A 27,677-nucleotide genomic window follows, 5' to 3' on the forward strand; every position below is an offset into this window, starting at 1 on the left:
ATTTTGTACATGTATGCAAAGGACTATACCTATTGGACTGGAAATGATAAATATATACATTGTAACCTGTATATATGTAGAAGGAAATGGTTATGGAAGAAGAAAAAAAAACCTGACAATTTTATCATCCTTTTATTGAAATGTTCTTGTATTTATTATTGATATTATAACTATTTTCAATAAAAGACGGCAAAAAACTATGATTTGATACCAAATACATTTTAAGGTAGATCAAGTGTCTTTTTCTAAGCAATTCATCTCTGCATGTTGCATAATTACTTTCCTCGTTTAAGAATATTTTAATAACTGTTATTTTAACAATAGAAACATCTTAAACTTGAAATTTCAAATAAACTAAAACAAGAGTGAACACGCTGAAATGTCTCGCCTTCTTTACTAACCATTGATATTATGTTGATAGTTCTTAATATAAAGCATTACCATAATTATCACATTAACTTAACATAATCCAAGAAAATGAGGTCAATGGTCGAACAAACCAAACTGGAAATACATGTACACCTTACAATCATTCCATACACCAAATATGCTTTAAATATACATGTAGTTGACATATTGAATATCTAAGAAACAAACTTAACCAGGAAAACTTAACATTGATCAATGAACCATGAAAATGAGGTCAAGGTCAAATAAACCCTGCCAGACATACATGTATTCCTTACAATCCTTACATGCTTTTAATATTAGTTGACCTTTTGCATAGTAACTTAGAAACAAACTTAACCAGGAAAATTTAAGATTGACAGATGAACCATAAAAATGTGGTCATGGTCAGATGATGATTGCCAGACAGACATATACACCTATCCATCATTCGAATTCCATACACAAAATATAAGTGATCTATTTCTAAAAGTATAAGAAACAAGAATGTGTCCAAAGTACACGGATGCTTTACTTGCACTATCATTTTACATGTTCAATGGAACGTGAAATTGGGTAAAAAATCTAATTTGGCATTAAAATAAGAAAGATCATATCATAAGGAACATGTGTACTAATTTTTAAGTTTCAAGTTGATTGGACTTCAACTTCATCAAAAACTACCATGACCAAAAACTTTAACCTGAAACTTGCACTTCCATTTTCTATGTTCAGTGGACCGTAAAATTGGGGTCAAAAGTCTTATTTGTCTTCAAAATTAGAAAGATCATATCATAAGGAACATGTGTACTAAGTTTCAAGTTTATTGGACTTCAGCTTCATCAAAAACTACCTTGACCAAAAACTTTAACCTGAAGCAGGATGAACGGACGAACAGACGGACGGACGCACAGACCAGAACACATATCGTAGGTGGGGCATAAAAACACAAAAACTTAATTTTAAACCACTTAACATTGAAAATGAGGTCACGGTCAGATGACTCCTGCCAGATGGATGTGTACACCTTACAAACATTCCTTACACCAAATATAGTAGACCTGTTGCTTATAGTATCTGAGATGAGGACTAGACCACCAAAACTTAACCTTGTCCATGAAATGAGGTCGAGGCCAAGTGAAAACTGTCTAACGGGCAATGGGGACTTTGCAAGATACGCACATATCAAATATATAATCCTATTACTCATACTAGGAGAGAATTCTTTTTTCAAATAGTCACTGAACCATGAAAATGAGGTCAAGGATGGAAATATGACAGACGGAAACTTCATTAAACATATATGGCATCTATATACAAAGTATACACCACAGCTACCATACCCTTTTTTTTAACTGTTAAGTGGTTGGATATATTTTTTAGAAATCTTCATATCAACATTTATAATCTATCCTTTTATTATTTATGGTATTAGTTACTATATAGTTTTACCCATTTAATTTGGATTCCATACTTTGTAACTAACATATTTTAATTTCCAAGTTATCAAAAGTTTACTTTTTGTAAGTGTGAAATGCAATGTTTCAGTAAATTTTACTTTTTCACTTGAGACTTCATCTGTTGATGTACAATGTGACTGCTTTGTGTCTTAGAACATTTAGACTGCCATACAAGTAAGTGGTTTAGCTAGCTATAAAACCAGGTTCAATCCACAATTTTCTATATAAGAAAATGCCTGTACCAAGTTAGGAATATGACTATTGTTGTCCAATCGTTTGATGTGTTTGAGCTTTTGATTTTACCATTTGATTAGGGACTTTTGGTTTTGAATTTTTCTGGGAGTTCAGTATTTTTATGATTTTACCTATAGAAAGTAATAAAGTATAAAACTAAGACTTGATTTGACTCTAATGAAACCTATCAGACATCCATATAAAAACATCCATAACTTTTTATGCAAAATGGATGCAAATTGGGTACAGTTAACTTACAAGGTTTTTTCTTATACAAAGATTCCAATGAGTTTGTTTTTCTAAATAAGGTAGAGAAGAGGATCAAATAGGGACATTCTGAATCTCTCTTACAATGATAGTTCAAATGAGAATAAAAGATTTATATTATTTATGATAGACAAAATTATAATTGTATTTATAGTATTTTGAAAGAATAAAAAAACCTAATGGTTGTAATTGGTTGCTGTCTTTCATATTTGTTAGGTCTTATATATAGCTTACTTTAAAGTATGGGTTTGATAATTATTGAAGGCTGTAGTGATCAACCATTGTCGCTTACATCTACAGCATTTGGTTGCTGGTATATTATTGGCTGTCATACCACATCTTTGCTTCTCTTTATGTGATGTAAGGTATATAAGGGTAGGAACATAACTCTTAACAAACCCACTTATTTTTTATTTCCAACTTACACATGTAGTTATTTCAATAGATCTGGATCTTTAAAAAGAACACTACAACACCATGCAGTGAGTACTGGCAATCTTGAAAATTTGTGCATTCCACAAAACTGGAGGGACAAAAAATGTAATTCCACACCTTATAAGTTTTTTTTTTTTATGCTAACATAACTTCTGAATTATAACAATATATGTTTATTAACTGTTAAATATAATATGACTGTTTTACCTTTAAAAAAAATCTTTTATTGCTTCCTTGCAAGAAAAAATAGTCATTTCCTTTACATAAACTTTTTATTTTACAGATTGAAGTCAGTCTAAATAGTAATTTTGGTTTATTTTTAATTGAAATATTGCTAAAAACACAAAAGAACCAGATGCTCTGCAGGGCACAGCTTTATATGACTGCAGAGTTCGAACCCTGAACAGTTGGGGCAAGTATGGACACAACATTCAAGCTTGATACAGCTCTGAATTTGGATTGTGAATAAATAGTTGACACAACATAGGTTTCTGACACAGAATGAATGTGGTCTAAGAACTTAAACTTAAAAACTTAAAATTTTTAAATTGGACATTTACCTATTATGGTCCAATATCCAAAATCTAAATACATGGTTAGATTCAGCAAATCAAAGAACCCCAAGATTTCAATTTTTGATGAAATCAAATAAAGTTCAATTTTGGACCCTTTAGACCTCAATGTGGACCAATTTGATAACCGGGGCCAAATATCAAAAATCTAAATACATGGTTAGATTCAGCATATATCAAAGTACCCCATATATTCAATTTTTGTTGAAATCAAACAAAGTTTAATTTTGGACCCCCGATTTGGACCAACTTGAAAACTGGGCCTATAATCAGAAATCTAAATACATGTTTAGATTCAGCATATCAAAGAACCCCAAGGATTCAATTTTTTGTTGATATCAAACAAAGTTTAATTTTGGACCACGATTTGGACCAACTTGAAAACTGGCCCCATAAGCAAAAATTTTTAGACCCTTTAGACCTCAATGTGGACCAATTTGATAACCGGGCCCAAATATTAAAAATCTAAATAAATGGTTAAATTCAGCATATATCAAAGTACCCCATATATTCATTTTTTGTTGAAATCAGACAAAGTTTAATTTTGGACCCTTTTGGCTCCTAATTCCTAAACTGTTGGGACCAAAACTCCCAAAATCAATCCCAACCTTCCTTTTGTGGTCATAAACTTTGTGTTTAAATTTCATAGATTTCTATTTACTTAAACTAAAGTTATAGTGCAAAAACCAATGTGTCTTCGGACGTCGACGCCAACGTCATACCAATATAGGGCCGCAATTTTTTTTTGCGGTCGTATAAAATCTAGGAATCATTTTTGTAACTTCAATTACATAAACATATGTACAATACAATATAAATGTAAATCTATAGTAAACAATTGTGCAACTGTTGACTACTGCCTATAAAATATGCTTGGACATGCTCCTTAGTAATTACTTACTTTGTTACCCTGTAAAATTGTAGTATAAACAATTACAGATGTTTTCAAAAATATTTTCTCTAACAATACAGTTGTATTCAAGTATAACAAGGGGCATAATGTTTGAGGTACCACTCCTAATATAAGACTGAGGTAGCTTTTGTTGGTGTGGTATTTGTAAATTAAAAAAAATATATATTACATGTAAACAACAATTTACATGGACCATTATTTTGTATATTAAAATGTAATAAACACTTTCATACATAAAAATAAATGGGGAATGTGTCCATGCATATGGGACATAGATGATAACCCTGCTTACATATAACATTCTAAAGTGACGTACAGACAGACAAGGGTAAAACTTAATGGCAGCAGTCCTTTTGCGCCAATTACTGTTTTTCAAGGGTATCATTTGCGCCAAATTTTGTTTTCCAAATGTGTCAATTGCACCAATATTCGGAACTCATTTGTGCCAATTTACCTGTACAGATATCTATCATAAATATTAATGATTAATATATATTTATTCTTATTTTTGACTTAAAAAGTATCATATTTTCGGAGATATTTCACTATGAAGATGAGCGTCTATAGAGAAATGACTTAAAATGCATTAGACAGTCAATGTAGAGAGAGAGAATAAAATTTATTGCTTTTCTGAATATTTGATAAAGATATGCCAAAAGAGAGGAAAATGGAAGCTTTTTCTGATTATGTTTTCAGGGGCGGATCCAGCTATTTTAACAGGGGGGGTTCCCAACCCAGAGTAAAGGGGGGGTTCCAACTATATGCGCCCATTCAAATGCATTGATCGTCCAAAAAAAAGGGGGGGTTCCAACCCCCGGAACCCCCCTGGATCTGCCACTGGTTAGGCAAACCTGTTTGATTTGGCAACACTAAATTTAATATGTAGTCAATCTGGAATACAGATCATATGGTATCTGTCATAGTGATAGCTGGTAGGCAATATGGTGTGTTACTTAATAATAAAAGTTAAAAGTAGAAACAAAGAAGAAGTGAAGATCTTTATAAGCAGTTATTATACATGTAGGTATTCAATTTACCGGTACATATTGATTCTTGTTTATCATGTTTATTAAATATTTAATTTAAACACAATAAATTTCTTGTTAATAATAATTGCAAATATTGGATTAACAAGGTTGCAAAAAACTATGTGAGATAACTCAATATAATGTAATTATAATTCATTTCATTACAAATTATAAATTCATATGCTGTATCATTTGTTCTCTTTTATAGGTCTTAAACTAAGTTCACAACAAATAATTTTTGAACTCTTTCTAGACTTTTAAAACTATCTATCAGAAAAGATTTGCAATTTTTTGTTACCTGATTATGATGCATGACAACAGTAGACACCTCTAATTCTGCTCCTCCAGAGGCCCTGGTGGCCTGTAGTTTGGCGACCAACCATTCTATTGCTGCTTGCTTAGAAGAAGTTGAAAACTGTATAATAACAAGAGGCTGGAAATCACTAGATGATGTCTTTCCCAATGACACACTTTGTATTCTCTCTGTAGCCATGTTTACACAACTTTCCCCCTGCAAATATAATGGTTAAAATCTTGTATACATGTATGCAAATAACCTGTTTTGAGAAAACTATAAAAGCTTATTAGACCAGTCATTTTGCAAACCCACCCAATTAATTAATAAAAGGAGATGTGGAGTATATTAGATCACTATGCAAAAACATGACAACGTGATAGCAATATACGACCAATTTTTTTTTAATTTTTGCGGTCGTATAATAATTATTTCTCCTAAATCATAAAACAATTCTACTGAAATCACCTAAAAACATGTTTAATGTAATGCATTCAATTACCAGTCAGGGGTACTACATCTGTGTTCTTATACTAGTGATTTCAGAATGATTAGCACAAAGAACTTCAATCCACAAGTCAATCACAATACAATTTCTCTTTAATCATTGTTAATAAAGCCCTTTCTTTATAGTATATATAATATAGTTACATGAAAAATAAATAGATCTAATTCATATTGACTTTAAGAAATTGTCCAACAACATTGAGGACCTGACTGTCTTCACAGCTTAATATATAAATAATTATAAATGATTTTTCACTGATGTTTAGTATACAAGATTTTGGAAATTTTTTACAAACATCTTTCAGAGTTAAATTTTTCTCATGAAAGTAATCAAATTTAGTGCCATTTTTAGTTTAGTGTCCAAGTTAAGATATATTAAGAACTCAAAGTAGTAAATTATTGACTGTAAAAATATTTAATAAAGTCACTGAATAAATTAATTTATCAAATTGTTTTTAAGTATGAATAATTCAGTACAGCTTCGTCCCTCCCCTTAATCAACACAAAATACAAAATATCATAAGTTGTGTAGGCAATTTGAAATTAATATTTAAAATGTTTAAGTTAGGAAAATATAAAGTTACAACAATATTATCTTTTTCTTCAGTTTAAATATCATTTTACAATTTAAAATTCATCAATAGCCCCTTCGAATTAAAGATATAATTGCATTGAAAAGGAAATTAATATCAGTCCATGTTTTTCAATGCAATTGACAATCTTTCACTGAATATACAATAGCAAAACATATTATGTGTCAGAATTGCTATAAATCACCTTGTCAAACTATATAATCGGACTGTTACGTTGTATATCTACCTGTAAATGCAACCAGTTGTGCGCCTTACCTGTTTGTTTACATATTTCAAGTGCACGTGGGAATGCATCCGAAAGTTAAACTTACAGATCAAATTATCAATTGGTATTCAAAGATCGGTCATCAAAGCGGTTCACATTCCAGCCAAATTAAAATCGTAGGTGTCATCACATTACGAGATGAAATCCGGAAAAAGTCACAGGTGAGCGATTCGTCACTCAGGTATGACATTTAACTGGGACACTAAACTAAATATGGCTGACTAAAATTGATAACAGTAAAACTGTGAAACGAGCAAAATCACATAGAAAATTGACTTCATTTGAAACTTTCGGGATTACCAAACATGAATTATTCATTATGAAGAGGAAGAAAACATTGGCTGGTGAGTTAAACACCAGTTAAATACAGTGAAATGTACAAAGTTTACCGCTATCACAGTAGAAACAGACCATTGGTGCAGAATATCGTCTCTTACCAAACTATCCAATTACACCTTCCATGTAAACAAACTTTTAAAACTATTACAAAAAATTACCATCAGACAAAAATAACAATATAACAAAGCTATGCAACAAACAAAACACAGCGAAATGATTTGAAAATGGAATTAAAATCAACAGTTCCTGGTCTCAATCTTAACATTGTATGTACATGTTCATTTACCACAATAGGAGGGGGCCTTTAAGAATCATGTTAATGTAATGGGATGCTATATTTCTTTATGTGATGCTATCTGAATTGGTTTTCTTATAGATTATGTTTTGGATGTGATGCTTTAATTTTTAGAAACAAGATGCATATGGTATTTCAAATTTCCCTGTTTACCAGGATACTAAATGAAATATCTTGGGAGAACACTGACAGGGGTAAGAAAACATAGGAATGAGGGCCTAATTTATGAACAAAATAATGATAAAAAAACAAATATGTTGAACAGCAACAAACGACAACCACTGAATTACAGGCGCCTGACTTGGGACAGCAACATTCTTTATTCATACATGTATATAGATATATAGGAAGATGTGGTATGAGTGTCAATGAGACAACTCTCCATCCAAGTCACAATTATAAAGGTAAACCATTATAGGTCAAGGTACAGTCTTCAACACAGAGCCTAGGCTCACACCGAAAAGCAAGTTATGAAGGGCCCAAAAATAAATTACTAGTGTAAAACCATTCAAACAGGAAAACCAACGATCTTATCTATATTCTAATATGAAGTGCTTCTTTCGCTTTATAAATAAACCCATGCTCTAAATCCAATAAAAAAATTTTGCACATGCATATATATATTGAATACTGCAAAATAATGAATTTTATCAAATTGGCATGCATTTAATATATTTCATTAACTTAAAACACTTCCAAACTCTTAAATGATGCACATGTTGTTACTAATTCATTTATTATGACTGTAATGTGAATGATTATGACTGTAATGTGAATGCATTCCTAAATTGACACATTTGACCTAGATACAACAACCGTTCATGCTGGCTGTTCAAAAACTCCTCCCTCTGAAAAATCACATTGCCAGCTGTTTGCTTCTTTACAAACAAAAAAGGGAGGTTCATGGCAGAGCCTTCACAATCGCTTTACCCTTACACACATCTGACATAGAAATTACCTTAATTGTCCTAATCAGAATCGAAATAATTGATGCAAGCTATACTTTATTGTAGTTTTAACATGGATAGGCATTACATGTATATTCGTGTTATTTTAGCCCTCACTATCGCTCGGTGAAAAATAATCATGAATATAATGCCTAACCATGTTAAAACTACAATAAAGTATAGCTCGCATCAATTATTTCTTAATAATAAACGAGAAACACTTAGGAACCACATAAACAGACGACAACCACTAAACATCACATTCCTGACTTAGTTACAGATTGTGGCGAAGTTGAACTACTTTGAAGGTGCCAACCCTCCCCTTAACTGGGACAGTGGTGTAACAGTACAAAATAAGAAAAAACTATGCAAATCATTTGAAAAATTCTAACTTATCATGCATATGCATATATACATTTTTGTACATGTATCAATAATCATTTAGGGAATTTGCATTATAGAATCATTGAGAATTGATAAAGAATATATTATAACCTACGGTAAACCAAAAAATAATAATAGATTTTTTTCAATTGTAGATAAAAAATGATTGACCGTTACATCTATGCTCTCACCATATTGCTGGTTACAAGTGCAATTCTTGTTACTGGATGCCCTACTACATGTACGTGTATAAGAGAGGATGGTAAAGAAAAAGTAACATGTAGTAGTGGTGGAAGTCTACAAACCATCATTTCAACTTTAGACTCATCAACAAGTTACCTTGAAGTTATTTCAACAACAGTTAATTCTCTATCTCCAACAGATTTCAGTGGGATAACTGCCACAAGCTTGACAACTCTCATCTTACGAAATTGTTATATTAGTAACATTTATGACAATACTTTTGAACTTCTTCCAAATGTTGTAAATTTGAATCTGACCCATAACAGTATTAGTACAATTTCTACAAATGCACTTGCCGGATTGTCAAAGCTGCGATCGCTGGATTTGTCTTCCAATAGGATCTCTAAACTTGGAGAACAGTTACTCCCCTTGGTTTATTTGCAAAAATTAGATCTTGGTGAAAATTTACTCACAGACTTAAATTCAGGTGTTTTCAGAACATTGACTCATTTGCAGACTTTAACACTCAATGGAAATAAGCTGGAAAATTTGCATGGAGATGGTTTAAAAGGACTTGGATCTTTAAAACAGTTGAATTTGAGGCATTGTGATTTGACAGCTATACCTAGTGATTTATTTGCAAATTCCAGAATAGTTCAAATTTTAGATATTGGATTCAATAGAATAGTTTTACTTCCATCATCAGAAGTTTTTGTTCAAAAGTCCCCATATCTGAATACACTCATTGCTGATGGAAACTACATAGAATCATTAAACAGAGACCAGTTTTCTAATATGCGCATGGCCAAGTTGAGTCTAGCTAAAAATAGAATTCAAAAAATACAATATGGTGTATTTGATCACTTTGATGTTCAAGATTTAGATTTATCTGAAAATGTTATTACCAGTATTCACAGAAACGCTTTTAGTCAGATAGCTTTACAATTGACAAAACTGAATTTAGCTGGAAATCCTTTAGGAATAATTCCAGAGGGTTGTTTAAATAGCCTATACAGGCTGCAACATTTGAATTTATCAATGTGTGCATTGAACCGTTTAGATATTGATGAATTTGGTAAACTACAGAGGCTAGAAACTCTGGACCTATCAAGGAATAGAATTCCATACGCTCCACACCCGGTTTTGGATTCTTTTAATCGTATGTCACAAGTGAACATAGAACAAAATGCTTGGCATTGTGATTGCCACATACTTCCATTTAGAAGATGGCTTTCAACATCAAATGTTGGAAATATGTATTGCAGTTCAATATATTCTCTTGAATGCAGACGTCCTAAATGTTCATCCCCTCCAATATTAGCAGGTCAAATAATAAAACTCACAGATGAAAGAGATTTAAAATGTGAAAAAGTACTTGAAAGCTCACCGCTAAAAAAATCTCAAGTAATTGGAATATCTGTAGGCTGCATAATCTGTTTAATCATTATCATAGCTATCATTATAATATGTATACGCCATTCCCAAGGGAAGATAAGTCTGTCATGTAACAATTCTCAAATCAGTAGCACAGAACTTGGTGACAAAGACAGGTCAACAAAACCATTTCATGACCCAGAAGTAGGATCACTTGATGAGTCTGATAAAAGTTTTGTTGTCCGCAATTTTTTTCATTCAATGGTACCAAATCCTAGTGCCGTTTCTCGTGGTTCTCCTGAAATGTCACGTAAAGAACTTGATGTATCCCATAGATCCCGATCATATTCAACATTAAACAGTGTAGGTTATAATCCATTTGGGAGAGAATCTGCAGTGTAGCAGTTATAGTTTATGGATATATACTTACATGTAATATTGTTGTGTACATTATAGATGTGTGCTATAAGGCAATGACTATTGTGTCCAAATTAAACAGGGTATTTAATTTATTAGGCAATGTTTCATTCACAAAAAACTGCATTCAACAATTAATGTCAACTGAGAAAATTTTGCAATACATGCATTGTAATAATGGTTGATGTTTAAAGAAATAAATACATTGCAGATCATGTATGTATATTCTCTCATGAATTTTATACAACTGGTACAAGTATTATGTGTTAAAAAATGTTCTCCTTTAATAGAAAAAAAGAATAACTCAAGTTAATGAACCAAAAGTTTAATGTCTTGCAGAAAATTCAATTATTGGTCCATATGAAAAGGGTGGATTAGATATGATAGATATAAGAAGTTATTTCACTGCTTTAAAAGCTACTGTGGGTTAAAAGACTAGTAGCTGATTGTGAAGAAGGTTGGAAAATTATACCTCAGCTCTATTTTAATCATTTTGGGTCAAACTTGTTAGTGTTTCAAATAAACAGTGGGGATAAGCCAGACGAAAGCCTTAAAACATTCCAGATTTTTATAAAAATATCCTTAGTTATATGAAACTTCAAATTTAAAAAAAATTATGCATGTTTTTTTATAACTAAATGGCTAGTTTTAAAGAAGAGTAAAATAACTTTTAAGACAAAATTAAGACATTTGGTATTTGGTTATAAAACTTCTGATGAAGAATATTTTGACTTTAACTATTTCTTAACAAATGTTGTTTTTTCAATTTACAAAACCTATTACATATCAGATCAAAAAACAAAAAATGTCAATGTTTTCTCAATTTTTCTTATTGAGTTCACTGTTCAATAGAAGTACATGTATGTTTGACAATTAAAAGTAATGTTTTAGCAACCATAAGAAAACATATGAATAATCATTATGAGTGAAATTATGTTAACTAAAATAATTACAGGGCCCCCTTACCGTCATTGTCCTCCAGAGGATTGTAATATAACGACTGGATTATTCGGGTTAAAATTATGTATAATATATATTTGATGTTATATGATTTTTAAAACTAATTACTTCCATGAGTGATTAGTGGAATGTAAAAGGGAACATCAGGAGGAGCTTGGACTCCTGAAGGATATTGTAATGTAACATTAATTGAAATAAATGTTTAATTATTTTGTTAAAAAAAAGTCTTGCATATTTAGAACCTAATCCCTCATTTTTCAGAAAAAAATATATGAAAGAGGGTACAATTTTTGTGTTATTAACTAAACACCTACAGTTTTCAGACCATATCTCTAAAACTTCACAGGAATAGTGTATACATGTATAAGTTGAAGTTGTACACCTGTTATTATGGAACTGCTTGAAGAATTTTTTCTATTTTTTCCAGACATTGCAACTAAGCCGTTTTTCAGCAAAATTTAGTCATAAATATATATATATATTGGCCATTTTTCAGCAAATTTTATGTAATAAATGCAAAATTAACTCATAAATATTGCAACTCAACTGATTTCAACCATTTTGTTTGTTTTATTATTTAAATTTTAAAAGTGCATCTAAAGACTGCAACAACTCTTCATGTGACTTAATTTCTGATTGCTGAAAAAAGTGATTAATAGTATGTTAAATGTTTTATTTTCATTGAATTCACATTTATGCTATTTGATATGTCATATTCCAGTATGTACTATGTTAATAGAAAGAATTAAGTGTATGGCCAATATTATTTGTTAACTTCTCTTTATGCTACTGGTATATATATATATATATATATATATAACATATTAAAAAACATTTTTTTCAAACAAAAATTCGGAAGGCATTTATGATTGGAATTCACAAACCAGTTAAAAGACAAAGAATTGTATATTTGTTTATTTAGTCACAATTTTGTGGTAAATTGTTTTAGTTTTCCCTTGAAATAAACAAATACATGTATAATATTTTTAAATTTTTAATTTTGTTGAATTTAGTTATCATTTGTGATTATGTCAGTTTGAAGAGAACCAGTTACAATGTATATATGTTTAGTCAATGATACATTTTGTACATGTATTTGGTATGCAGTTGTTTAAGCATTTCAATGGTGATTATTTGGTCCAGCCCGTCATTCATGGTCATGGACGCACAGACCAGAAAACATAATGCCCATATTAAAATGAAACATAAAAATAACTTTTACTCTGTAACTTGTAATTTTCACAACATATCCTGTTCAAACATTTACTTGAATTTTTGCTTACATATAAAATTAGCACCCTTATCTAAAAAGTATATTTGGTCATAAAATAAAATAAATTGAATATTGTATGCAAATATATTACTTTATCATGTTCATTGTATACATGTTGATGTTATAAAGTATCATTAAACTTATATTTATTATGCATATCATGAATATTGCAATAAAAATGTTTTATAGACAAATATTCATAAGACTTGTGTTTGTATGGACAAGATATCAAGATTTTGCAACCTTTTTATATTTACAATAACTCATTATTTAGAAACAAGAGTGAACATGCTGAAATGCCTTGCCTTCCTTAATACTAACCATTGATATTATGTTGGTTCTTAATATAAAGCTTTACTACAGCTATCACATAAACTTGACATACATGTAATCCCAAGAAAATAAGGTCAAAGGTCAGATAATTTTCTATTTACAATAACTCTTTATTTAGAAACAAGAGTGCACACACTGAAATGTCTCTCCTTCTTTACTATCCATTGATATTATGTTGGTTCCAAATATAAAGCTATATAAAACTATCACATAAACTTAACATAATCCAAGAAAAAAGGACAAAGGTCGGATAAACCAAACTGGAAATACATGTTCACCTTCCATTCATTCCAAACACCAAAATATGCCTTACATACTGTATGTACATGTAGTTGACCTATTGCATATCTAACAAATAAACTTAACCAGGGAAACTTAACATTGATCAATGAACCATGAAAAAGAGGGCAAGGTCAGATGAACCCAGCCAACATATATATAACTTACAATCATTACATGCTTTAAAGATAATTGTTGATATTTTGCATATAGTATCTAACATTCTAAAAAACAAACTTAACAAGGAAAACCTAAGATTGACCCATGAACCATGAAAATGGGGTCATGTTCAGATGATAATTGTCAGACAGAGATATACTCCTTACAATCATTCCATACACCAAATATAGTTAACCTATTGCTAAAAGTATTAGAACCAGGTGCTCCGCAGGATGCAGCTTTATATGACCGCAGAAGTCGAAACCCTGAATAGTTGGGGCAAATTTGGTCACAATATATATTCAAGCTTGATACTGTCATACTTGATACTTGATCAAATTTTTGACAGAATGTATAGGTTTTTGTCACAAAATAAATGTGGTCAAAGATCTAACAAATCTATTGCACAATACTGTGCAATTGAAGATTTCTTCTTGAAACTTTTAAAAACAAGCAGTGTAAGGGAGGTAATCAAACAAATATATATATAACAGTATTCTTTGAATTTTAATTGCGTAACTTCCCTCACACTGCTTTTAAATTGTCTAAATTGTCCTTTAACCAGAAAAACATTTGTTTCGCCCCCAATAATTTGCACCATAACCCCCATGACCACCTCTTTGTAGTATGGAAACTTGTGGTATAATTTCAGAGAGATTTGTATACTTAAAACACAAGTTATTGACTGAAAACTACAAACATGCTTATTTGGGCCCCCTTTTTGGCCCCTCACTTATTGAAACCCTGCCTTCTCCCTAGGAGCAAGAACCCAAACTATCAATTCCAGCTTTTCCTTTGTAGTAAGAAATCTTGCAGTATAATTTCAGAGAGATCCATACACTTAAACCCAAGTTATTGTCTGTAAACTAGAAAATGCTTCTTTTTGGCCCCTTATTCCTAAATGTTCAGGGATATTAACCCCAAACTGAATCAAACCCTTTTCTTAGTTATATGGAACCTTGTGGTACAATGTCATAGAGATCCATACAGTTATACATAAGGCCCTTTTTTGGCCCTTAATTCCTAGACTGCCCCATAACCCTTAAAATAAGTCCCAACCTTCTACTTTAAAGTATAAACATTGTGGTACAATATCAGAGCAATTAATATACGTATTCACAACTTATTGTCCTGAAACTAGATAAATGCTTGTTTTGGGCCCGTAATTTCTAAACCATTGGGACCAAAACCCCCAAAATCAATACCAACCTTTCATTTGTGGTTACAATCATTGTGTTAAAATTATATTGATTTCTATTTACCAATACTAAAGTTATTATTCGGAAACCATCCGTCTTCGGACGACGCTGACGACAACAGTGTGATACCAATTATATATGACAAAAAATTTTTTAATTTTTGCAGTCGTATAAAAATAGACCAAAAAACAAACACTTAACATAAAGCAATGAACCCGTAAAAAAGAGGGTCAAGATCAAATAAAACATGCCAGGCTGACATGTAATTTCATACACCTGACCAAACCACAAAAACTTAACTTAAAACAACTGAACCATGAAAATGAGGTCATGGTCAGATGACACCGTAATTTGGACATGCACATCTTACAATCATTCCATACATCAAATATAGTAGACCTATTGCTTATAGTATCAAAGATGTTGACTTGACCACCAAAACTTAACCTTGTTCACTGATCTATGAAATTAGGTTGAGGTCAAGTGAAAACTGTCTGACGGGCATGAAGACCTTGCAAGGTACACACACAACAAATATAGTTATCCTATTATACATCATGATCATGATAAGAAAGAAATTTAGAATACTAACCAGATGCTCCGCAGGGCGCAGCTTTATACGACCGCAGAGGTCAAACACTTAACAGCTGGGGCAAGTATGGTAGTCTGGCGACTACAAGCATATTTCAGAAGAATTGTGCACATCCTACTACAAGCAAGAAATTTGGCATAGACCTTCCTCAACTATTACTCTTTCATTTCAGATAGGGAGGCATTTAAAAAATATGTCTCACTTCCGGTAAAATCCAAAATGGCATACTTTAATCAGCTCAATATCGAAGGCTAGTATGTGAAAAGGTGTTAGTTATTATCATGCAGCATGCACTATCATAATATTTGGTACAAACCTTTGTAATGTACTACTTTTGGATATATTATATAGTTTAAGATGTCTTCAAAAATCCTACTTACGGTAAAATCCAACATGGCAGACATTATACTGGAATAAGCTTATTTTTTAGAGGGGTAATTGGAATGTGTTTTAAGGTACTGCTACAATCATTACATTGTGCAGGAACCTTTATTTGGTGCTTCTCATGGATACAACGTTTAAAACATATGTCTTAAAACCCCTTACTTCCGGTAATATCCAAAATAGCGGACAAAGAAATATCATTTTTTTATTTTCAATATTCAGCTTTTTTCAAAATGTAAAGAAAATGCTGTTTTTTTTTTGTGATGGTCATTAAACTTTTGGCTTTAAGTTTATAACTGTTATCCTCAAAACCCCTCATTCTATTCTGTTTTAAATGTTTAAATACAAAGTTAACACTTCCGGTAAAAAAAATTATGGCATAAATTTCAAAGATGAGTCCTCAATCTAGATCTTTAATGTACAGTTTTGGATAGATTAATTAAAACAAAATAAGATCACTCAAGTACTAAACCATTCACTATATTACTACTATTTGGCCAAAAATACATGTTTATTCACAGTCACCACCACATCCACACAAAGCAGTGCACGGGAGACCCGATTTTCCACATTAAAAACGACAGCGGCATCCTTTCTTACATCCCCAATGTCAAAGCTTCTAACAAAACTAGAGGCTCTCAAGAGCCTGTGTCGCTCACCTGTTACTATATTTACTGATGTCGGCCATCTTGGTTGGTAGGTAGGGTCATTAGACACTTTTTTTTTAAATAGATACCCTAGTAATGATTGTGGCCAAGTTTGGTTAAATTTGGCCCATAGTTTTAGAAGAAGATTTTTGTACAAGTTACAAAAATGACGAAAAGTTGTTCAATATTGACTATAAAGGACAATAACTCCTTAAGGGGTCCTTTAACAATTTTGACCATGCTGACTTATTTGTAGATCTTACTTTGCTGAACATTATTGCTGTTTACAGTTTATGTCTATCTATAATAGTATTCAAGATAAAAACCAACCAGGTGCTCCGCAGGGCGCAGCTTTATACGACCGCAGAGGTCGAACCCTGAACAGTTGGGGCAAGTATTGACAAAACATTCAAGCGTGATACAGCTCTGAATTTGGATTGTGATCAAATTTTTGACATTACATGGTTTTTTTTTAACACAAAACAAATGTCAAGATTTTACAAATCAATTAAAGATTTCTTCATCAAACTTTTTAAATCTAAAATTAAATAGTTGACACAGTATAGGTTTCTGACACAGAATGAATGTGGTCTAATGAACTTAAAAGTTTTTTTTTTGCCTTTGAGCAATTCACTATGCTGTTGAATATTAATCCTCTCAAAAAAATGTTTGAAGAAATTTTCTTTTTATTTATGAAATCTGAAATGAGAAAAATTTAAATTTTTCACATCCCCGTTTCCCTTTTTCCAAAACTGATATCAATTCAAATTTCTAATGGAGTTTGCAACAATAACTTCTCTTTTAAATACATCATAAAATATTAAAATGTAAAATAAAGTGCTTGTTATCACTGGTTAAGATTGGTTGGTAGTAAAGGTGAATATACATTGTTTATTGTATAAAACAATAAAAAAAACTTCATCAGCAACATTTTATTTTGGCAAATTTCCAATGAAGTTATTTACATAAAGTTATTGGCAAATAAAAATAGAAAATGACATCATAGTCATGTCTGGCAAATGTCCAACATACATTATCTAAAAACATTTTAGATAAGATAAGGAAAAAAAGCTTCATCAGCAACATTTTATATTGGCAAATTTCCAATGAAGTTATTTACATAAAGTTATTGGCAAATAAAAATAGAAAATGACATCATAGTCATGTCTGGCAAATTTCCAACATATATTATCAACTACTATTCTATACAAAGAAAGATAACTCCAATTGAAAATTAATTGCTATTGCACAATATTGTGCAATTAGATATTTCTTGCTATTGTGCAATACTGTGCAATTGAAAATTTCTTGCTATTGCACAATACTTGATATGGAATCCTGATTTGGACCAACTTGAAAACTGGGCCCATAATCAAAAATCAAAGTACATATTTAGATGAAGCATATCAAATAAGCCCAAGAATTTAATTTTTGTTAAAATCAAACTTAGTTTAATATTGGACCCTTTGGACCTTAATGTAGACCAATTTGAAAACTGGACCAAAAATTAAGAATCTACATACACAGTTAGATTTGGCATATCAAAGAACCCATTTATTCAATTTTTGATGAAATCAAACAAAGTTTAATTTTGGACCCCCATTTGGACCAACTTGAAAACTAGGCCAATAATTAAAAATCTAAGTACATTTTTAAATTCAGCATATCAAAGAACCCCAAGGATTCAATTTTTGTTAAAATCAAACTAAGTTTAATTTTGGACCTTAATGTAGACCAATTTGAAAACGGGACCAAAAATTAGGAATCTACATACATAGTTAGATTCGGCATATCAAAGAACCCCATTTATTCAATTTTTGATGAAATCACACAAAGTTCAATTTTGGACCCTTTGGGCCCCTTATTCCTAAACTGTTAGGACCAAAACTCCCAACCTTCCTTTTATGGTCATAAACCTTGTGTTTAAATTTCATAGATTTCTATTTACTTATACTAAAGTTATGGTGCAAAAACCAAAAATAATGCTTATTTGGGCCCCTTTTTGGCCCCTAATTCCTAAAATGTTGGGACCAAAACTCCCAAAATCAGTCCCAACCTTCCTTTTGTGGTCATAAACCTTGTGTTTAAATTTCATTGATTTCTATTTACTTATACTAAAGTTATAGTGCAAAAACCAAGAAAATGCTCATTTGGGCCCTTTTTGGCCCCTAATTCCTAAAATGTTGGGACCAAAACTCCCAAAATCAATCCCAACCTTCCTTTTGTGGTCATAAACCTTGTGTTAAAATTTCATTGATTTCTATTCACTTTTACTAAAGTTAGAGTGCGAAAACTAAAAGTATTCGGACGACGACGCCAACGTGATAGCAATATACGACCAAAAAATTAAAATTTTTGCGGTTGTATAAAAACTGCAAAATTTCCTTAAAATTCCTAATTTTAGGGCAGCAACCCAACAACGGTTTGTCAGATTCATCTGAAAATTTGTGACGGGATAGATCTTACTCTGATGGACATTTAAATCTTGAAAGATTTGCCCTAAATGTTTTAGTTTCAAAGATATAAAGCAACAAGAATGTGTCCAAAGTACACGGATGCCCCACTCGCACTATCCTTTTCCATGTTCCATTGACCGTGAAATTGGGTAATAATCTAATTTGGTATTAAAATTAGAAAGATTATACTATAGCTAGGGAACATATGTACTAAGTTTCAAGTTGATTGGACTTCAATTTTATCAAAAACTACCTTGACCAAAAACTTTAACCTGAAACTCCCACTTTCATTTTCTATGTTTAGTGGACCGTGAAATTGGGGTCAAAAGTCTAATTTGGCTTCAAAATTAAAAAGATTATATTATAAGCAACAAGTTTACTAAGTTTCAAGTTGATTGGACTTCAGCTTCACCAAAAACTACCTTGACCAAAAACTTTAACCTGAAACTCCCACTTTCATTTTCTATGTTCAGTGGACCGTGAAATTGGGGTCAAAAGTCTAATTTGGCTTTAAAATTAGAAAGATCATATCATAAGCAACTAGTCTATTAAGTTTCAAGTTGATTGGACTTCAGCTTCATCAAAAACTACCTTGACCAAAAACTTTAACCTGAACGGTCGGACGCACAGACGGACGAACGGACGCACAGACGAACGAAGCCACAGACCAGAAAACATAATGCCCCTCTACTATCGTAATTGGGGCATAAAAACTGCATTTTACCACTATGTTCTAATTTTAGCCATGTCAGCCATTTTGTTTGGTAGGCGGGGGTCATCGGACACATTTTTTAAACTATATACCACAATGATAATTGTGGCCAAGTTTGGTTAAATTTGTTATATATATGGAGTTCTTCTGTCTGACTATGTGACAAGAGTCTTGCTGGCTTAATCCCATAAGCAACTTTCTTCTGTTTGCTTGTATACAAAAACATTTTATGTAAGTCCTAACAGCAGGTTAATATCATTCTGAAACAGAGGGGATCTCTGGGATAAACAAGTAAAGGCACTTTGCCACATGTTCATCTTTTCTTAGAAATATTATCAATACATGTACATCTGATTGTCATGAGACCAAAAATGGAGATTTGGTTTCCAATTACACAAGAAAAGAGCTGAATATTTTTAAATTTTATTTAAATACTTTTTGCAAAATATAAAACAATTTTTATCTTCTTAAACCATGTAAAACTCTGACAGGAAATCCTTTAAAAAAAACTTATCTGATAATATATCCTGATGATCAATTTTGGATATAAGCTAACTGTATCTTAAACTTGATGAACATGATGAAAGACAATTGCAAATAAAATTTTCAAAATAAATTATCAGACAGTCAAAATGCTATTGATTATTGTCTTAAAATAGTGTCTAACTTAGACAGTCTAGGTACCCTTTTCTATTTATCTACTAGTCTACCAGTATTGAAAAAGAATTGACCTGGTATGGACTTTGCTCATGGTTGAAGGCCATGCAGTGACCTATAGTTGTTAATTTCTGTGTCATTTGGTCTGTTGTGGAGAGTTGTCTCATTGGCAATCATACCACATCTTCTTTTTTACATATACTGACAGGGGAAACCAAGAATTTGTTTGTCATATCCCAAACAAGAAACTTGATGTTTTACCTTGAAATCACAATGACACATTTACAACTTAAATTTTTATATTTACTTGACCGAAGTTCATAAAATATATAAAATCAAAATTTGGAATGCTTTAATTTTATGCCTTATAATCTTTATCGCCCATAGAAATTGTAGACCTGCACTAAAGTTGCTGCTGTCTACCTGATTGTTTAACATAAAGGGACCCTATTGGAAATAATCAGTATGGCTTTCATGGGCAATCCTGATCAGGTATCAGCAATTGTTTTAAGACATTTTTATTTCAGTATGTTTACATGTCTGCTTTTGTTTTATACTACTTTTGTAATGTTTTGTGTCGATATTTGATAAAAATAAATATATCTATATACAAACTAGAAGTAGAGGGTACATTTTTGAGGAACTACATGTGCATGTACAAATATACACAAAGGATGATTCAGTTTAAATTTCATTATATCACTCCTCCGGTTGATTTCTGATAAAAAGTAGGAAATTGTGGTACATGTAGATTTACTTTGAATCTCTATTGGTATATTCCTATTGCTTTAAATGACAGTTACATGCATGTCATAAAGACATGATTTTGACTCCGATAGAAATTTGTTGCTTTGTATTTATACACATCATTATTCGTGTATTTGAACAAACCCTTAAAATTTAGTCTATAACAATATATAAGTTATAAAAACAAAATGAAACACACACCAATCAAATAAAACTTCTACAACTTTTCTTCTACAGTATCCTTACTCCATTTCTGATTGGATTCAATACCTGAAGCAATAGGTATCTGTCTGACACCCTGGAATCCTTCAAAAGTGGGATATCCACTCTTAACATTTAAAGACCCACAACAACTTATCAAACTACCAAAGCTACTGTACATAATGTATATACTTGTATGTTAGACCAATCAACAAATATGTGTGTTCTTATTTCCCTACATGTACATGTACCTACCCTATATTTAAAACATAGAAATAGCCTACCTAAGTCAGAATTTCTCTCCCAGACTTAATGTAAAAACAATTGGTGAAATAAAAAAAAAAAGCCTTTTCGACCGGCAATAACCTGGTACCTGGAATGTCCGAATAACACTTGTAATGACCGAATTACACTTGAAATTTTAATATTAGATATAGGAAGATGTGGTATGAGTGCCAATGAGACAACTCTACATCCAAATAACAATTTATAAAAGTAAACCATTATAGGTCAATGTACGGCCTTCAACACGGAGCATTGGCTCACACCGAACAACAAGCTATCAAGGGCCCCAAAATTACTAGACATGTAAAATCATTCAAACGGGAAAACCAACGGTCTAATCTATATAAAAAACGAGAAACAAGAAACACTTATAAATTACACAAACAAACGACAACTACTGTACATCAGATTCCTGACTAAGGACAGGTGCAAACATTTGCAGCGGGATTAAACGTTTTAACAATGTTTAATGGTACCAAACCTACTCCCTTTTTCTGAAACAATAGTATACATATTAGTAACTTTTAAACATATTCGGAAAATACAGTGTTATTTGGGGAAAAAAATGGTGTTATTCAGTCATTCGTGTTAACCTTTCCTATATACTAGCTAACTACCATATATTTTTTCAAAGATGTAATAGAAAACACACAAATCATTTTATTTGACCTTATTGTAAACTATTTTCCTTATTTTTATTATCATGATTATATTAATTTTAATTAGGTCTATACATGTATGTACATAGCACACAAGTTACAGGACGTTTTACACTCCTACATAAGTCTAAGGAGTCCACTCCCATATTCACATGAAAAGAAGACGACCCTTTTATGTTTTACAAAAAGAATAAACTGCTTTGCTGAGCGCAACTAGATGTGCCCACAGAGGTCCAACCCTGAACAATGGGGGCAAAAATGGACACAATAGGTACAGGTCTGAATTTGGATTGTAATTAAATACATGAAATATTTGACATATTTTAGGATTCTGAAAAAATGTAATCAAAGAACTTGAAATTGGTCATATGAATTTAAATTAAATTTAACTAACGATTTTGTTGTTGTGTAATACACTGTACATGTGCTGCTGAACAATACTTAGTAAATCTGTTGTCAGACTATATCAAATAATGTTCAATTATAAATTCTCAATGTCATATTAGAAATTTATGAAAATCAAAAGGGAGCTAACATCATTAGATATAAACAATTCACCAAAATTCCATAAGGATTGCTGGCAGCATTTTTGAGTTATAGTCCGAAAACTGGAAAATCCCCCCTTTTTTAATGAATAAAACCCCATAACTCAGAAATGTAAAATGTAAAATTTATAAAATTCTAAAGGTTGCTTAATTATCAAAAAAAAAGTAATGAAATACATCAATAGATATTAAAGTATTTTAGAGTTTTTGTTCAAAACTGGAACATCCCCCTTTTTTTATGAATAAAACCCTGTAACTCGAAAAATTAAAATCTAAAACTTATAAATATTGAATTGGAGCTCATGTCAATAAATATTAACAATTCACCACAATTTCTTGCAAGTTGGTGAAAGCATTCTTGAGTTATTGTCCGAAAAAATGGAACATTCTTCTTTTTTGTAATGAACAAGAGTGCACACGCTGAAATGTCTCGCCTTCTTTACAAATCATTGATATTATGTTGAAAGTCCCAAATGTATAGCTTTGTTACAACTATCACATAAACTTAACATTTACCAATGAACCATGAAAATGAGGTCAAGGTCAGATCATCTCAGATGAACCATGCCAGGCAGACATGTACAGATAACAATTCAGCGATACAACAAATATAGTTGACCTATTGCTTATAGTTTAATACAAAAAACAGACCAAAACATAAAATCTTAACACTGAGGTCAAGATCAAAAACTGTCATATAGATCATAAAATATTTCCATAAACCAAATTGCAAATATAGTTGACCTATTGCAAAAAAAAAGACCAAACTCAAAAACTTAACTTTGACTACTGAACTCTGAAAATGAGGTCAAGGTTAGATGACACCTGTCAGATAGACATGTACACTTTACAATCATTCCATACAACAAATATAGTAGACCTATTGCATACAGTATAATAATCAAAGAGCAGATTGCTCTGAGGGATACGATTGCCGTTGTTTCATTGACACCGATGTATACATGTAGCTGGATAATATTATTTTTAAAACTAATTCAACTGTACATGTAAAATAGTTACAAAATAGCCAATCACGGATAAAAGTGTATAAACAATGTAATTAGACCTATTGTGTTTTATTTTTGTACTATCAATTCCAAGTTTACTTTCCACAGCAGTCACCAAGACTCAGAGTGAGAGAAGGTATTTCACCTCGTACATTATCTTATTATCTTATCACCTATTTTCCTAGGAGGCACCCCATTCCTAACTCTTTAAATATTTGATTTCTTTTGGGTCAGTGATCATGACTCCTTTCCATACACATTTATCGGTTTAAACTGCATTCGTTTTTAATATAATACATCGTTTATTGACAGAACGAGCTAATACTCTATTTCGGAATTCACGGAAGTTACTTCCGGAAGGGAGACAACTCGATACGATAATATGGAAGACTTCATTTCGCCGAAAGGGGTGTTCTACGATGTGGACGATATTTATTTTAATTTAAATGATGCATATGATTTAAAATTATGCAACAACAATAACCCTCAATAGCGGACATATATAGAAAAGATCACATGAGTTATAAATTAATTAATTGAGTGGGGAATCTAGAGCAACTGTTCAATCTAAAACCCCTTGTATTCAAGAAAACTATACGCATGCGCATAATTTACAAAACAAACCCTGAAGCAAGAACGTATATTAAATGTTTATTAAACGACCTAGATGGTTATCTATTACAATCTCAAATATCAGTTTCATAACGGTAACATATAAGTAAAACTCCACTTCAGTTCTTATATGACAGAAATAGATTGATCGGAATTCCGAGAACTCTCGCATTTTACCAAAACTGGGAATTCCCTCTGACGTGTTTCTAAATTTATAAATACACTAAATATAAATACTGCTTAATTCTGATTTTCTGTGTTGTTAAAAACATGCATATAAGTCAAGGGAATTATTAAACATGAAGATTATGAAAAGAACATTATAGGAAAGTTGTTTAAGTTCAATCCCTTTGTTTGTTTTTACCTTTTAAAGCATCACTATCATAAAAATCCAAGATGTTCCTTAATGTTTAGAATAAAACGATTAACGTGAGGGAAATGCTCTGAACCACCGGTATAAGTCTACAGATTGCTTGAAAGCAATCGTATCCCAAAAACAACCAAAACACAAAAACTTACCCATAACCACTGAACCATGAAAATGAAGTCAAGGTCAGATGACACCTGTCAGCTGTGCATGTACACCTTACAATCCTTCCATACACTGAATATACTAGACCTATTGCTTATAGTATCTGAGATATGGACTTGACCACTAAAATTTAACCTTGTTCACTGATCCATGAAATGAAGTTGAGGTCAAATGAAAACTGTCTGACGGGCATGAGGACCTTATAAGGTAGGCACATACCAAATATAGTTATACAATGTTATATATTCTTTAGATTACTTATAATAAGAGAGAATTTAACATTACAAAAAATCTTAACTTTTTTTCTTAAATAGTCACTGAACCATGATAATGAGGTCAAGGACATTGGACATGTATCTGACAGAGAATTTGTAACATAATTAAGGTATCTTTATGCAAAGTATGAAGCATCTAGGTCTTCCACCTTCTAAAACATAAAGCTTTTATGAAGTGAGCTTACACTACACTTACACTGGATCACTATCCATATGTCAAGCTTTCTAGTTTCTGTGACAAAAGTTTGCAGGCTCTTCAATAAAACCCCATAACTTGGAAACGTAAAATCTAAAATTCTTAAAAAAAGAAAGGGAGCTTATGTCAATAGATATAAAACATTCACCAGTTTTATGCAAATTGGTTTAAACGTTTTTTGAGTTAATGTACAACATGTTGACGACGGATGGAAGGACAGACAGACATTCGTACATGTATACCATAATACGTCCCGTAAGCAAGCGTATAAAAACAGGACAGCTAGTACTTTTACTAACTGGTAGTAGTACCTAGTAGTAGTCCAAATTATTAGACAGCTAGCTACGCCTAAGGTTACATATTTTCTAGTCCAAATAATTATGACTTGACATAGGAAGGCGTCCCAGAAAAAAAATAAAATAGCCTTGCCAGACGTCATAATTATAATTTTGGACTACATATTTTCCAAATTAACGAGGGGCTCAAATAAGGTGTGCATGTCCACATTAATACTCATTATAATTGCATTATTTATGATTTATGTCGTACCAAGGTTTCTTATATACAAATCCTTGGTCGTACTTAAACTTGCGTGTTCCTGGAAACTTTGTGAACATCCACTGTCAGGCACTGTCACTTGCTCGAAAATTTTCAAACATATATATATATGTACTGATTCCTGCAGAAGAGAATATCGAACAGTAAACCAGTTCAATTAAAAGTAAAAGTATAGCCGAAAGCGACGTGCTGACGAACACTTTCCGTGTGGAAAATAATACTACGAACTTAGTTGAGGGGGGTTAGGAGGGGTCCTGATCCCGAAATCCCGGGCTTAAAAACACGATATCCCGAAATCCCGGGCTTAAAAACACGATATCCCGAAATCCCGGGCTAAAAAACACGAAATCCCGAGGTCCCGAAATTCGAAAAAATGAATTCCCGGATCCCGAAAGGGTCAATCCCGAAATCCCGAGCTTAAAAACACCCGATCCCGGAGTCCCGATAAAGGTCCTATCCCCCCTCTTAGTTAAACTTAGGTGGCCGGTTAATTTACCTTTTCTCCCGATTCACATAAAGACCTTTCAGGATGAAATTTGAAAAAAATAGGCAGGATAGGAGTTAAAAAAAAGGCACTGACTACGGTTTGATATTAGTCTGATCATTGCAAGGAGGTGGTGTCGGAGGGGACCTGATCCCGAAATCCCGGGCTTTATAAAAACATGAAATCCAGAGGTCCCGAATTTTAAAGAAATTTAAATCCCTACATAAGGGTGGTGGTAATGGGGATACCTTCATGACGAATAACGGTAACAATTCTTGCCAAATGACTTTAAGTTTTAACGGTGATTTTTGGTGCATGACGATAAAATATGCACTTTCTTTTCAGTCCTTTTCAACATCCCGAGCCCGAAGTCCCGATAAAGGTGACTGTTCATCTCCCCTCTGCAAGGAATTGTATATTCAAATATACAATGCATAGACCCGCTGATCAGGGACGGCCGGACTTTCCGAGTATACTTTATTATAGAAAGTCCCTGGCCTGATGGACATGTTTATCCCACGTCAGACTTGCTAAACATGCTTTAGTTTAAGAAATAAAAGCCAAAAACTAAATTTTACCCCTATGCTCTATTTTTAGCAATATGATATTTGGCAGGCGGGGTCATCGGAAACATTTTTTTAAAATTAGATACCCTAGTGATGATTGTGACAAAGTTTGGTAAAACTTGTCTTAGTAGTTTCAGAGGAGAAGATTTTTGTAAAAGTTAACGACGGACGACGAATGCCAAGTGATAACAAAAGCTCGGACAAGGTGAGCTAAATAGTAACATTTTAATAGTCAAGAATGTGAGAAAATGAAATAAGTTGTTGTAAACAATAACGCAATGTAACCGTAGACTCAATTATAATTTTTACATTCGTAATTAATCGGATCCTTACTCAACCCTTTATTCCGGCAATTAGTCTCCAATGTAGCAATAATTTTTGCGTGAACTGGGGGTTCACGCATATTTATTATAGTTAGAAATATGGTCTATGGTAGCCTGGGGTCCTGGCTACTGATTTGCTCC

General features: G+C 32.1%; 2 protein-coding genes across 9 annotated transcripts in view; one reads left to right on the forward strand and one right to left on the reverse strand.

Moving 5' to 3' along the window:
* The window catches only part of LOC139523924 (anoctamin-10-like), a 63,096-nt gene extending 36,762 nt beyond the window's left edge, over nt 1–26,334 (reverse strand). For 2 of the 7 annotated variants that reach the window (XM_071318339.1, XM_071318342.1), the window contains exons 1-2: nt 7,003–7,125; nt 5,595–5,807 (exon numbers count right to left, since the gene is read on the reverse strand). In XM_071318339.1, coding sequence (XP_071174440.1) covers nt 5,595–5,789 — 195 coding nt within the window. In that variant the 5' untranslated portion in view covers nt 5,790–5,807; nt 7,003–7,125. Of the gene's footprint in view, nt 1–5,594; nt 5,808–6,946; nt 7,126–26,154 lie in introns of those variants that run through there. The other 5 variants (XM_071318338.1, XM_071318340.1, XM_071318336.1 and 2 more) reach the window with 5 other exon arrangements.
* Nucleotides 6,996–13,322, forward strand: LOC139523926 (leucine-rich repeat-containing protein 15-like). Of its 2 annotated transcripts, none has more exons than XM_071318344.1 (2): nt 6,996–7,117; nt 9,077–13,322. In XM_071318344.1, the coding sequence occupies exon 2, from the start codon at nt 9,084–9,086 to the stop codon at nt 10,878–10,880; it is 1,797 nt and encodes a 598-aa protein (XP_071174445.1). In that variant the 5' UTR covers nt 6,996–7,117; nt 9,077–9,083; the 3' UTR covers nt 10,881–13,322. The 2 variants fall into 2 exon arrangements, with proteins under 2 accessions (XP_071174445.1, XP_071174444.1); XM_071318343.1 differs by having other exon boundaries at nt 7,111–7,300.
* Nucleotides 26,335–27,677: the final 1,343 nt, after the last annotated feature.

The sequence above is a fragment of the Mytilus edulis genome, chromosome 5, assembly GCF_963676685.1.
Source record: "Mytilus edulis chromosome 5, xbMytEdul2.2, whole genome shotgun sequence".
Lineage (NCBI taxonomy): Eukaryota > Metazoa > Mollusca > Bivalvia > Mytilida > Mytilidae > Mytilus > Mytilus edulis.